Source organism: Enoplosus armatus, chromosome 10 (assembly GCF_043641665.1).
Source record: "Enoplosus armatus isolate fEnoArm2 chromosome 10, fEnoArm2.hap1, whole genome shotgun sequence".
Lineage (NCBI taxonomy): Eukaryota > Metazoa > Chordata > Actinopteri > Centrarchiformes > Enoplosidae > Enoplosus > Enoplosus armatus.
Window position 1 is genome coordinate 14814733 of NC_092189.1, and position 13256 is coordinate 14827988.

Genomic DNA, 13256 nt, shown 5'->3' on the forward strand with positions numbered 1-13256 from the left:
TGTAAATAATCTCACAATGGAGGCAGGTGCAGCAGATGAAAATCCTTTTTCTCCTGGGTATCACTAGACCTGCCACTCAGAGGATAGAGGATGCCTTTGAATGGCGCTGCATTACTTTACATCATTCTCTATCCATCTTCCTTTTTTAGTACTACTACTGGCAAAGCAGCACTGCTGTTGCATTATCTCAATGCTAAGTCCAGCCCATGTTTCAGGATTGGGTCAAAATAAGCACAGTGAGAGAAAACTGCACTCCTGAAGCCTCGTTTAAGAACCATAGGGGGAAATATTTTATGTTCACAATGATGACATCAACACATGTGTACGAAACCAACAAGATTACACGCTTGGGCTTTTCGAGTGGGTGGAGGAAGAGATTGAGAGTGAGAATATGTGTGAGGGGAAAAAAGAAGGAGAGACTATATGGCTTTCATGTATCTGTGGCAGTTATATTTTCAGTCATGCGATAGGACTGCCTTGTGAACCATTTTGCATGCTTATGAATTTGTGGGTTGATCACAGCTAGATATAAAACATCCTGACACAGAGGGTGAAGGTTTTTTTTTACGGAACTTACAGAGGGAATGTTACAGTGTCGCCATTAAAGCCCTGCATATATGCATTATTAATGAAATGTGACGGGGAACGGAGCTGGGTGTGTCTGCATGGGGGAGAGAGTATATTTGTACATAGTCTGCACGTTACAGTGCTCATACATGAATGCTAGTGCCTTTACAGTGTTTTGACTGACATATAATAGTGCCTTTCAAATTATATGCATGTTAATGTGAATCTGTGCAACCTGTGCAACCTTAAATTGAGCAGGATTTTAGGGCGAGGGCACACTGCATTGTGTTGCAGCCCTACCAGGAGGCACACACAGCAGGCTCAGCCACACTAAATTACATGAAACAGTAACTATCTCCATTATAATGATATTCCCTCACTGTAACCTGCAGAGATTTGCCAAGCAGAGAGAAAAAAGAGGAGAAACTTGGGCATTTTTAAACAGAGACTAAAATCCACTGAGTGCCTCCAGTTACACTGTCGGATGCAGCCACAAACCCTGCCGGAGCCAATCGGAGCGCTGAGGCGGGGCTTCGAGGCAGCGGCTTGAAAGGACGATGTAAGCATATCGATCACAGCACACATGACCGAGCACATGTTGCAACCATCCTTCCCCAGCCCCCAGTCTCTCAGTCCACATCACAATTACCACTCAGTGCAGTCAGAGGGTTTGGAGTAAAAATAAAAACCATACTGTACGGCACAGAAAATGAGGGATTGATGAGGGACATGATAAAGGCAGGAGAGATGGACAGAGAAAGATCCCCTGAACTGAATGAACACAGATCTGTCATCTGTGTGGATGAGCGTGCACACACAGACACTTCTGCGATTTGAACTGTGTATGTAGACATGTTTAGTACCTCTAGGGTGAAAGAAACCTTTCCCTTTAAATGTTACATAATATAGAATATATAAAAAAATGGTAGCTCTTTTTAGAGCCAATCAATTGCTGGTTTGCTGTATCAGGAGGATAGCGGGAAGAGGAATACAGGAAGTTAATATGCACTAATCAAATTAGAGCTATTACAGAGGACAAGAAAGGTCTTGAAGGTTAATGTATTTAGTTACATTTTTACCTCTAGATTTCCTGTTTTCATCTTTCCTTTTTGATCTGAGTAAACATTTCAGTCAAGTGTCAGTCAATCTAGGCAATTTCAAGCTTCTACAAGTGGCATAAAAGCCACATTTGTACAATATATATATCAAATACCACCACCCTGCAATAAATACAACCTTTGTGCAGATTATGTTAAATGTTTTTTTCAGACTGTGTAGACAAGTTTTGGTTGGACTCAATTACACAATTATTTCTCAGCTGTTGTTCGCAGTGTCCTTGTATTAGATTACATGATATTGTCAAACTTAATCTGCAGTTTATGACGTAATAAAGCTGTCACCTATATAAGATTATTTTTTCCTTTTGTGACACAGTGCCAAGCAGAGAAAAAGCAATATTGAGTTACTGGAATTTCTTTAGTGGCTAGACATAAATAAAAGAGACGGAAACACGTAAAACCATCAGAGAAATTTAGCAATCTTTTAGTTCACCTTCAAAAATGTTCCACTCTCAATGAAAAGTGAAAAACCTCTTTGTCATAATTACTGCAACAACTTATTGTCACAAACACTGAAACACCACTGCACAGCAGGGTATGACTGAACTGTTAGCTTGTAATTACACTCTGACTCCTCTACAAATTTAATAACAAGTATTTCTCCTGGAGAAAATACAATAAGAACAACTTGGTTTTAGTAGACCCAGAAGAATAGCAATGATGTAAGACATCATGGCAATATAAAAAATATAAAAAAACAGACATTCACCACCCATGCACAAATATAAACATGTACACACACATGCATGAGTGAGTGGTGTTTGTGTGTGTGCAGTCCTTGATAAATGTTGTGCCCAATTAAACAGCTTGGAGTGGAAAGATGTGGATCAACAGCATTAGGTGATTTATCTTGTGAAATGAAAGCGGTAACCTCTGACCTTCTGTTGACAAATGAAAAAGAAGGACCTGTGATTTATGGCATAAACGGGGAAATTATCCTGTGCTTTTGAACAGAGATGCTTCTCACCGCATCCCACCTTGCAGCTCCCCCCAACATCAGCCCAGCATCAGCCTGCACAGCCCTTATTACATAAACCCACCTGGACACCCTGTAACAAACGTACAGACATATACACACACACACATGCTAGTATAATGAGCGTTACAACCCCCAACCACTGCACAGACCATGTATTGAGCTTTTCAGTCATTTCTAGGCATTTCTCAGAGAAGCTATGTGACTACTCCTTCGTCACCTGACCGGATGCAGCACCATAAAAGGGCAGTCGGTAGTGAGGCAGTCTTAAAGAGGCAGCTCCATATCAACATGTCCTAAGCTTCTCTACTGTAGCCTTAACTAACGGCAAGAGGGGGGTGAGGAAGCAAGTCTTATGAGTCTCTCTCAGGCATCATTACATGTTTGTAGAATCCACTTGTTTCTTACACAAATAGCAGATATTGAAAGGAATGAATCCCAGAATACAGGAGAGTCTTTACAGTTAATGCTTCCACTGCTCAATGAATCATAGCTTTGTAAAGTGTGAATGTGCAGGAGGGGGTGGGGGGTGGGGGGGGGGTGCATGGCAAAGGGAGAGAGACTACAAGACAGAAAGCCAGTCAGACCGAGAGAGAATGAGAGATACTCATCAGTTTTGTACTAAAAGCCAATGTAAGCTGCTGAGGAGCCACCACGATGCTCTCCCAGCGATGCAGATGCGGAAAACAAAGGCTACACGGCTAAGACTCCTATTAATAGGCCTCAGTGGCAGAGAACAGCTGCTGCTCCACCACACACTCATACACACACACACACACACACACACACACACACACACACACACACACACACACACACACACACACACACACACACACACACACACACACAGCACCTCCAACTGAAGGAATAATGAGAGAGAGAAGCATACACATGGAGCAAAATGAAAGAAGGAGTGGAGACAGGAAAAGAGGAGTGGGAGATTGTATCAGATCTGCATGGCTAAGGAGCAGTCTTTGGCGTAGATTTTATACATGCAGAAAAGGACAGAAGCAGAAAGAAAGTTGTGAAATGGGGTGCAAGTAGGAGGTTAAGAGATGAGCTGGAAACAGACAGGAAGGTGAGAGCAGTTTGATAAAATATGATGAAGGAGCTGTAGGTCCACGACAGACGCCATAACTGAGCAGAAATGAAGCTAAGGTGCCCTGTGTGTGGGCAGAAATGTGATGACTAGAGGGGGCATTACTGAAGCATGGTGCTGAACAGAAGGGGGGAGTAAAAATAGAGAGAAGAAAATAGAGAGAAAAACAACAAAGTGCTTATGTGTCCATGAGTGCATTGGAATGCAAAATAAACTCTGTGTAATTACCCATTCACCTTGCCACAGAGAGCAATGCATCTGAAATCAGTGTGCTTGCTGAGTGTGCATCGTCACGAATGTGCTCGATGCGTGTGCGGTGTGAGAGCAGAGCCGAAAGAGAGAGAGACAGAGAGAGAGAAAGAGAGAGAGAGAGAAAGCAAAAAAAAACCAACAACAACAAAGACACGAATTAAAAGAGGAATGAAAAAGACAGGATGAAAAACAAGAGAAGCCAGGAGAGAGATACATAGAGAGGGAAAGAGAGTCAGAGCAGTCTGTAGGGATGCAGGCGGGGGAGGAATGTGGTTTCCATGGCAACCCGAGGAAGGCTGAGCTCTGGGTGTCCGTTCCAGCTCTGCACTGCACCGGCCCTCGCCTCTCAGCCGCCTTGCTCTCTCTCTCTCTCCAGCCTCCCCCACTACATCCGTCTCTCTACAACCCCCCCCCCCCCCCCCCCCCCCTTTCACTCCCTCCCTCCCGTTCCCTGCGCCTCCTCAGCTCCTTCACCTCCCTCCTTCATGTGATAGAGGGAGTCACACACACACACACACACACACAACCAGCTCCATATTATCCACACCGGAGTCAACCTGTACTGTCACTGTATTCTTATGCAGACATTATCATAAAAGCACATTGAATCCATGTGCTTACAGCTTGCATCTCCCTCTCTTTTACCCCTTCCAAGCGCCCCCCCTCGCCCCAACCCATTGCACTAGTTGTGGGCTCGGCTGAAAAGCCAACGCCTGCGGCCACTGTGCTGCCATGTGCCACTGGCCGTGTTGTAATGGGGAGGGCATGTGAACACACGGGCTTTTAACAATCCTGAGGAACACGGCTAGCCTATGAGCGATATCTCTATCATGAAATACGAGGACTGTGCTTGTTGCTCATGTTAGCAGCAGGTTGACCACAACTTCTGGGGATATATGCTTATTCGCTTTCCTGCCTAGAGTTAAATGAGAAGATCGACACCACTCTCATGTCTCTGAATATAAAGCTAGAGCCAGCAGGCGGTATAAGAGTGGAAACAGCTAGCCAGTGGTAATTAATTACCAGCCCCTCTAAAACGAACTGTTAAAAATATGAAATAGCTCACAACACAACACTTTTTTACACACAAAGACGTGTTGAGTGTGTTAGTGTGTTAATTAGTTAGCTTTAGAGGTGCTGATAGTATGGATTTTTGTTACCTTTGGGTAACAGACCTAAGAGAGCCGTTTCCCCCGTTTCCAGTCTTTATGCTAAGCTAAGCTAACTGGCTGCTAGCTCTAACTTTATACTTAGTGAAAGTGGTATTGACAGTGAAGACCGTGAATGAGCACATTTCCCAAAATGTTGAATTATTCCTTTAAATTGTTGATATTTGCAGACAGCAACAGTGAGAGCCTCAAAATGTTAAAACACATAAACTAATACTTTAAGATTTAAGTGTTTTACACATGCAGGTGAAGAGAGTGATGACAAAATATTTACAAAATGGCCATGCCACATAATTACTGTCTAAGTATGATTAAAAGCCTAAATACTATTAATTATTATGATCTGTATGAGCATAATGGATGCAAATTATCATTGTAGGTGTTGAAATGCTGAAGAGAAAATGAATAAATTAAATGTATTTTTAGCATGAAATATTAACATCACAAAATCGACACACTAGCAGGCCAGATTGAGGTGAGTCCATCTGTTCAAACTGAACAAACAAATCAATTCCTGGACCGCTTTGTGATTTAATTTATTCATGTTAATAAAATGTTCCAAAGGTCGTTAACCTTTATGAACTGTCGCAAAAGCTTCATGATGCTAGGGCTTCTCCTGTCATGGAGAATGCGTAATCATCACGTCATTGGGATCATTAATATCTGCTTCTACTGACAGCAGCTGCCTTTTCTGATGCCTACATAGAATCACTGAAGAGAAATTCAGTGTTCAGGAGACCTCTGGGAAACTCCTTTTGTTGCTTTGCTTTGCTTTGCTTTACTCACCTTCGGCATGTCGACATGGGAGCGAATCACCAAGCCAGAAACTCGCTCCACTTTGTGAGGGCTCCTCCTGCTGGTCACTCGCACCCGAGACACACCCTCCTCCTCCTCCTGGTCCTGTGGGGCACAGACTGATCAATTTTCAGACAAGAGTGAATAAAATCAGAAAACTCCTCCAGCGGTGATAAGGACATACTTGTGGATACCAGAGATGACAATCATCAGCATCATCTTTAATGGAATAGTTACATTTTGGGAAATGTGCTCATTTGCTTTCTTGCCAAGAGTTAAATAAGAAAATTGATAATCTTACGTCTGTAGGATCGAGTCATTTACTCATCCAGGTGGTTGTAAGAGTCTTTAAGGATTCTGGAAATACCTTCATAACAGCGATAAGTGTTAAACGATAACTGTAAAGTCAGATACTCCTCTGTGACTCGAATGTAATGGTACTACATGAGAGGCACAAACTGGGGTAAGTCTGTACGCTTAATATGAAGCTAGAACCAGTAGGCGGTTAGCTTAGCTTAGCATAATGACTGGAAGCAGGAAGAAACAGCTAGCTAGGGTTCTGTCAAGTATAAAAATATGCCTACCAGGACCTCTAAAGTTCCCTGATAAACACATTATATCTCAATTGTCTAAAATGTAAAGAAAGTGTGAATTGTAAAAGCGATAATTTGTGGTTTTACATACTGGAATTATCTCATATGTCACAGTGACTTCCTGGAGCCTTGCCAAGACTCTAGGAAGTCACTGAGCCTGGCTAGCTGTTTCCCCCTGTTTTTATGCTAAGCTAAGCTAACTGGCTGCTGGCTCTAGCTTCACACTTGGAGCACAGTGGTATCAATATTCTCATCAAACTGTCAGCATGTGTTGAACTATTGCTTTAGTGTTGTTAACAATCTGCACTTTTCAGCACTAAAGAACAGAGAGCAGATGGTGTATAATAATAAGAATAAGAGCTGGGCTAATTGTACTTAGCAAAAAGAGAGTACCTTTGCAAAATAAAACAGTAAAGAATAACACTCAACACAGTGCTATTTGTTGTGGAAACAGTCACCTGCCAAAGCAGCTCAGAACTGGACTGGATGGTTCACTCCATCTCACATTTTATGACTTCTGAAACGCCAATATAAAATAGCAGCAAACTAATCAAACCAAAGTGACCCTTACTGCCTGTGGACAGGGATACACAGAGTCTACAGTGCCTGCAATACACTGAGATCATTCCCGCAGTTCAGACCACACAGACCCTTAACTGACAGCAGAGGGCGGCCTTCAGAGCAGGCCATCACTGGTCCAAAGTTTCCAAGTGGTGCCTTCTCTCTCAGGTGATACCGTTTTAAATTAAAATGGAAAGCAGCTCTTGAGCTCAACTTGAAAATACAATTGTTTATATGAATACACACACAGCCCTCAGCATGCAGGCTGCTGCACCTGGCATCACTGCAAACAACTGGGAGAGAGCTGGAAGGCAAAAATCAGCCTTCACAATTGCATTAATGTCAAGTAGTTTGCAGTATTCTCACAACATTTGTCTTTATCTTTGCACTGGTATGGATCAAATACACTATGTGCTATTCCAGAGATGTTCTTTGATGGCTCCATTCCCACATGGCAGCGCTGACAGGCAGGTCAACTGACACTGCCAGAGCCACCCCCCCCCCCCCCCCCCCCGGCTGCCCGCTCTGTCTAATAGTGGCAGCTAAGAGTATGCCCTCACATACACACATACTAAATTGTGCAGACATATTTGAAATGAGTCCATCAATTAATAATTTCAAGCCATACAATACTAAAAATGTACGACATGTTTCAATTTCTTGTTGGCCATTACTTTCTTCATTATTGCATGATTGTTACACAATAAAATCAAACACACTACATCAAAAGGTTCTGGCAATAAAAACACCAATGACTTTGTAATTATGAAATCAATTAGACTAATAAAAATGGCTTTATCTCTCATTTCTTTTGCAAAGGAGCTATTCTCCACTCTCACCTGCTACTCTGCACCAAATCAGGGAATTTGCAGACTCATTTAGTTTCCCTCCCATCCTCCACTCAGGTGACAGCATGGCTAGAATACTGATGAGCGCCTCACTGGGTGTCCATTAAGCAGCTCTCACTCTCTCAAACTTCGCCTTCTCACTCTCCAGGACTGTGCCTGGGCCCCACAAGCAGCTGGGATCCAGAGAGGGGAGGATCAGGAGCCATGCTGCACTGAATTAGAAGCTAGACAGGGTGGATCACAGGATACACCGAGAGGAGCTTAGGATGTCAGAATAAAGTTCAAGCCACAGTCATAGTTTGTGGTTTAGGTCTCTACTATGGGAGGGACGGACTATGAACACATGGCACTGCAACTGACCTCATGTGTTTCAGCAACAACGAAGTGCACCGACTGCTATTTTAACTTCCTGTCTACCCCAAGCCCCCAGGAAGTGCGCTGGGCTTTTAAGGCCAATTTAATATGGGCCGCACAGATGTGGAGGCTATGTGGAAGATCCGGTAAATTTTATAGCCGAAAGTGAAAGTTTTTTGGCTTCATGCACCGACACTGTATCCAGTTCTCTTTATACACCCAAAGTCTACACCTGAAGTGGGAATAAGTTACGTTGTGTGTATTGACATCTGCTGCTTGTGATCAACTTTACCTGTATCTTAACAAATATATGACCGGTTTTATAATATAATATACAGCGTGAGGGACTGACAGAGCAGAAAGGACACGACAGGTTTCATTCTACAGCCGTCAGACAAACATAGACCAATTATTACATAGAGGAGCTAATTAGATCAGTTCTCCCGCACAGCTCTGGGATCAGCTTGTCATGGACCAGTCACCATGACATGACTGTCAGTGATGGTATTTCTGTTTTATTATGTGTTTATAACAATATGATATCATAACAGAAGTTGTCTGAGTGCGGGCGTTCAAAACATTTCTTCATCCCCATCACAGTGGTGATAAGCTAGCATCAGCAAAGAAACAGCTACTGCAACACAAACTGAGCTAGACAGACAGATGGTTATAATTATATGGTAAGTACTGATAGCTAGCTAAAGGTAATGGACAAACGGTTGAAAGAATCAGCTTCTGCCTCTTCAAGTAGTAGTGCGAATGCAAACTAGATCAAACTGACCGAAACGTCGACCTTTTTCAACTGTATAAAAATATTGTAACAATACTATATTACTTTTATTATCATTACACTTTTATATAACTAATAGTGTTAAATATGATCCAATTTTAAATCAGTTCAAACTGACACATCTGGAACATGAACGGTGCTGCAGATGAAGGGGTACTTGACTTCCCATTATTTTTTAAACCTTGCATAATCACAATAGATTGTTAATATGCTCCCTGCTCTGTCCTGCACTCAAATGCATGAGAATCCTTTCTGTTGACAGTAATGTCCCTCACTCAAGCTTTATGTGTTGAGGAGCAGTCATAAACTGGACAACACAGTCTTCTGCACTAAAGCGTCCATTTAATACAGTCTAGTAAATGACCAGTTCCCCTGTTCAACTGACCGTACATAATCCAGTTCAGACTTAGCACATGAATTTCAAAAACATATTGCCTTTAAGTGATTGACTGGAGGGAGGGGCTGTTAAGCACGAAGGAATAATGTTAGATTAAAGTTCTTATCCCATGCGTGGATTGAATTGTGTCATTTCACTATCCCCTTTATATTATAGGCCTAAAAATACGGAAAAGGGGTTTGCACTATACATGACTTCAAAACACAATCGATTTATTGGGCTATGTACGAAATATAGTATAGATGCACTCAACCAAACATGCAGGGTGGCATTATTATGTAGCTTACAGTCTTTTTAGTACAAATTTCTGTCATTTTAATAACATTCAACATGCATATGGGCATGTGACTATTTTATTTACATACACTTGTTAAAAAATGTGAAGCAATCCTTTAAAGACCAGCAAAAAGCTGCAGCAGAGTAGCGAGTTTCTCAAAGCTAAAGGTTTGGGTGAAGTTGTGTTATGAACAATAAGAAATGGTACACAACATTTTAACAGGGTCTGTGTCAGAAAACAATGAAGCTATCAGTTCATTTGTAAAAGAAAAGTATTGTGAAGGATCACACAAGAGAGAAACCCCTTCCAGGGCAAATAGGTGGCAAATGGGCAGTGAGACACAATCTGGAATCAATGTCACAGTTAAACAATTCAGTAGATCATCAAGAAAACATCTGACTCCACCACAGCTGCACCCAAGTTTTCCTGATCCTCTTACTTTAACAAAGAGAACCACCTGGGGTGTCCCGGAGGCCCCCTGGTCTAAGACGTGCACCATACCACTGCAGGGGACCGGGGCCAGGGATCTTTGTTGCATGTCATGTCTTTCTTTCTCTCCATGTTTTGTTGTCTTCATCTCTACTGTAAATTGTAAAATAAAGGCCAAATGCTGAAAAATAATCTTTCAAGAAAAACAAAAGGGAACACTTCTGCTCCACCCCAAATCAAAATTGTGATATCTGCGATTTGCCCTGGTTTTTGTTTTGTATTTTTTCTTGTGCAGATACTTTTAGCTTCTTCTATGGAACAATTGTTTAGAGACTTGGTCAGCATGCTGGATGTCTCTAGATATATTTCTGTTTACTGAAGAGCTTCTGTGACATATTAAAACTGAGAAGAGCTTTAAAACCGATTTCAAGTGGGCTCTTTTCACCTCTGAAGTGTTTTGGAGTTGACAGTGAATCTTCCAACACTACCAAGACTCAAAGTCAAGGCAAGGTAAGTGCCCATTCCCATTTCTGTGGTGTTAAAGTGTATTTGAAAGGAACTGCTAATATTATATCAATAAACGGTTTGCACACCTATAAACACATTGAATACAGACCAATACATTTTACATTACCAGTCGCATTACATTTGTTCCCTTCTGGATAATAAATGAGAACAGTAAGCTAAGGGTCTGTGAGGCATCTTTCAGGCACACATAATTTGATAAAATTAGTCTAATATTTCAGCGGAATAATCCAATTTGTTGGTTCAAGTGGATCAAAGATGGCCATTGTGCCTTAAATCACTTTTTTACAATTACATTTTCAAATTTTGTGCTGAAATTGAAATCATGTTTTTGTTTTTAGCATCACCCACACGTACTGCACGTAACCTAAGGTTGCATCAGTGTGACTGCAGACAAATAACCACACACACACACACACACACACACACACACAGATATTCAGCAGAAGCTATAGTGTTTTTCTAATCTCTGCTAAAAAAAAAAAAATAACAGGCCAAGATCGTTCAGTTAATGGGCTACACAAGTCAGCCAAAGATCAATTTCATTAACATTTTGGCATAGCTGAAAGAAAGTTATGAGGCAATATTAAATCATGCAAGTGATATGAAGCCAGGGGTTCTTACGCATCAAGAGATTATTAGGACATCAGTGACATGGAACTACAGACAAAATTATCCATATTTTTAACCACTGCGTGGACTTGCTCTAACATATAGCCAGTGTAGTCTGTGATGCTCCTCAATAAACATCTGAATAAGGTTTAAATCTACACAAAATGCAGCTTTTCTCTCTTCAATTCAGTTGTTGTTTTACTACAAAGTATTCTAAATAACCATGTGACTGCAAACACTTGTTATACTGAAAGGACTGGCTGACTTCATGAGAGAAGCCCACTGATGAGCAAATGGTAATCAGCGCTCTTTTGACTCGGTTTAATTTCCTCTTCTCCTTCTACCCCCCCCCAACTTTTCCTCCTCCTGCTGACACTCACTCACGGCCGCCATGACTCATGATAACATTTTATCCACACAGGAGTGCGAGGGACACAGGTAGTGACACCTTGCGTTGGCTGCCTAGTAACCCTTTGCGTAGTCAGGAGGCAAAGCACAGCACACAACAGCACATGCGACACCAGACACAATGTAAACATTAAGCATATTTTCTCCAATCTATAATGTGAAGGAGGAAAATTACCTCCCACGCATCCTGCCTGCTGTCTTCTTTCACAACAGTTTGTTCTTTGTTCAGTTGCAAGGTCACCTCGTAACACTCTTGAATATCTGTGAGAAGAAAAAAACAATAATGAGCTTCTTTTTTTTTTTTTACTTGAATAATTACAAGCGTTAAATGTGAGCGCTTTTTCTTTATTTCTTGATCATAACTTCTCAGCCTTCTAAAGTACACTGCTTTGGTTGTGTAAAATAATCCACCGATCAATCACAGCCACATTGGGAGATGGGAGAAGCGCTGGGCGAAAACGTGGCCGTGGGAGTCGTCTGTTTACATGGAAGTTATGTCTCCACATTTGAAAGTGCTCTTCTTATCTTGTTGCTGAACTATATGACTCAGATACTGACTGAGCAAATCATCAAGTCAGCCTCTAAGAGGCCTTATAATATTTCATACTATCTGAACAACATGCATCACAAACAAAATATTTTCTTTTAACACCATCATAGATCAATTACACTGTAGGTAATTTCCAGCATCGTTGCTTTGAAGCTCCATTTTAAAGTGAGGGTGAATGAGTTCCTACACATGTTGGATAAATGTAGACACTGCCCCCTTGTTGAATAGCGGGCAATTCATACCCTGTGACATGCTTTGATTTGAGCGCTGTAGAAATGGAAGATTGGTTTTATCAAAGTTATTTCCTGAACTTTCACAATGAGGGATGTAAGATGATGCTTCAAACGTAATGTGATTGTATGAGCAGTAGAAAGGAATGTGACTTTTCATATACATATTTAATAACATGCCACAAGGTGAACAAGAGTGTAAGAGCGTAAAAAAATATCAACAAGAAAACAAGAGCCTACAGCCATGCTGGCAGCTCTGTGAGGCTGTCCTTAGCCACAGCTAAATGCTAACGTCAGCATGCTAACATGCTCACAAAGACAAAGCTAACATGCTGATGTTTATTTAGCTGGCATACTGTTTACAATGGTCACCATTTCCCTTTAGTATGTTGCTAATTAGCACTAAAAACAAAGTACAGCTGAGCCTGGTGGGAATGTCAGGTATTTCACAGGTATTTAGTCATTTAGTCAGGTTCTTCAAAGATGGCAGAGAAAACAGTATGCTGTCCCTGCATTTTGTATGTGTAAAGTGCTGCTCAACGTGTTCCTCAACTCCTCCTCCGTTCTTTTAAAGTTTTCCTTTCATACTGAACTCCTCCTCTCGTCTCCACTCATCACCTCTTGGCTCATTACACGCCCATGTCCTGTGGTCACCTATTGAGTGGCAGCCATTTGATGAGAATGCACTGGGACAATTTTGCTG

At 41.6% G+C, this 13256-nt stretch overlaps 1 protein-coding gene across 2 annotated transcripts in view; it reads right to left on the bottom strand.

Annotated features, from left to right (window-relative positions):
* Window positions 1-13256, bottom strand: part of dlg3 (discs, large homolog 3 (Drosophila)) — a 76059-nt gene that overhangs the window by 56947 nt on the left and 5856 nt on the right. For both annotated transcript variants that reach the window (XM_070913528.1, XM_070913525.1), the window contains exons 3-4: window positions 11949-12034; window positions 5971-6084 (exon numbers count right to left, since the gene is read on the bottom strand). In XM_070913528.1, coding sequence (XP_070769629.1) covers window positions 5971-6084; window positions 11949-12034 — 200 coding nt within the window. The remainder of the gene's footprint in view (window positions 1-5970; window positions 6085-11948; window positions 12035-13256) is intronic.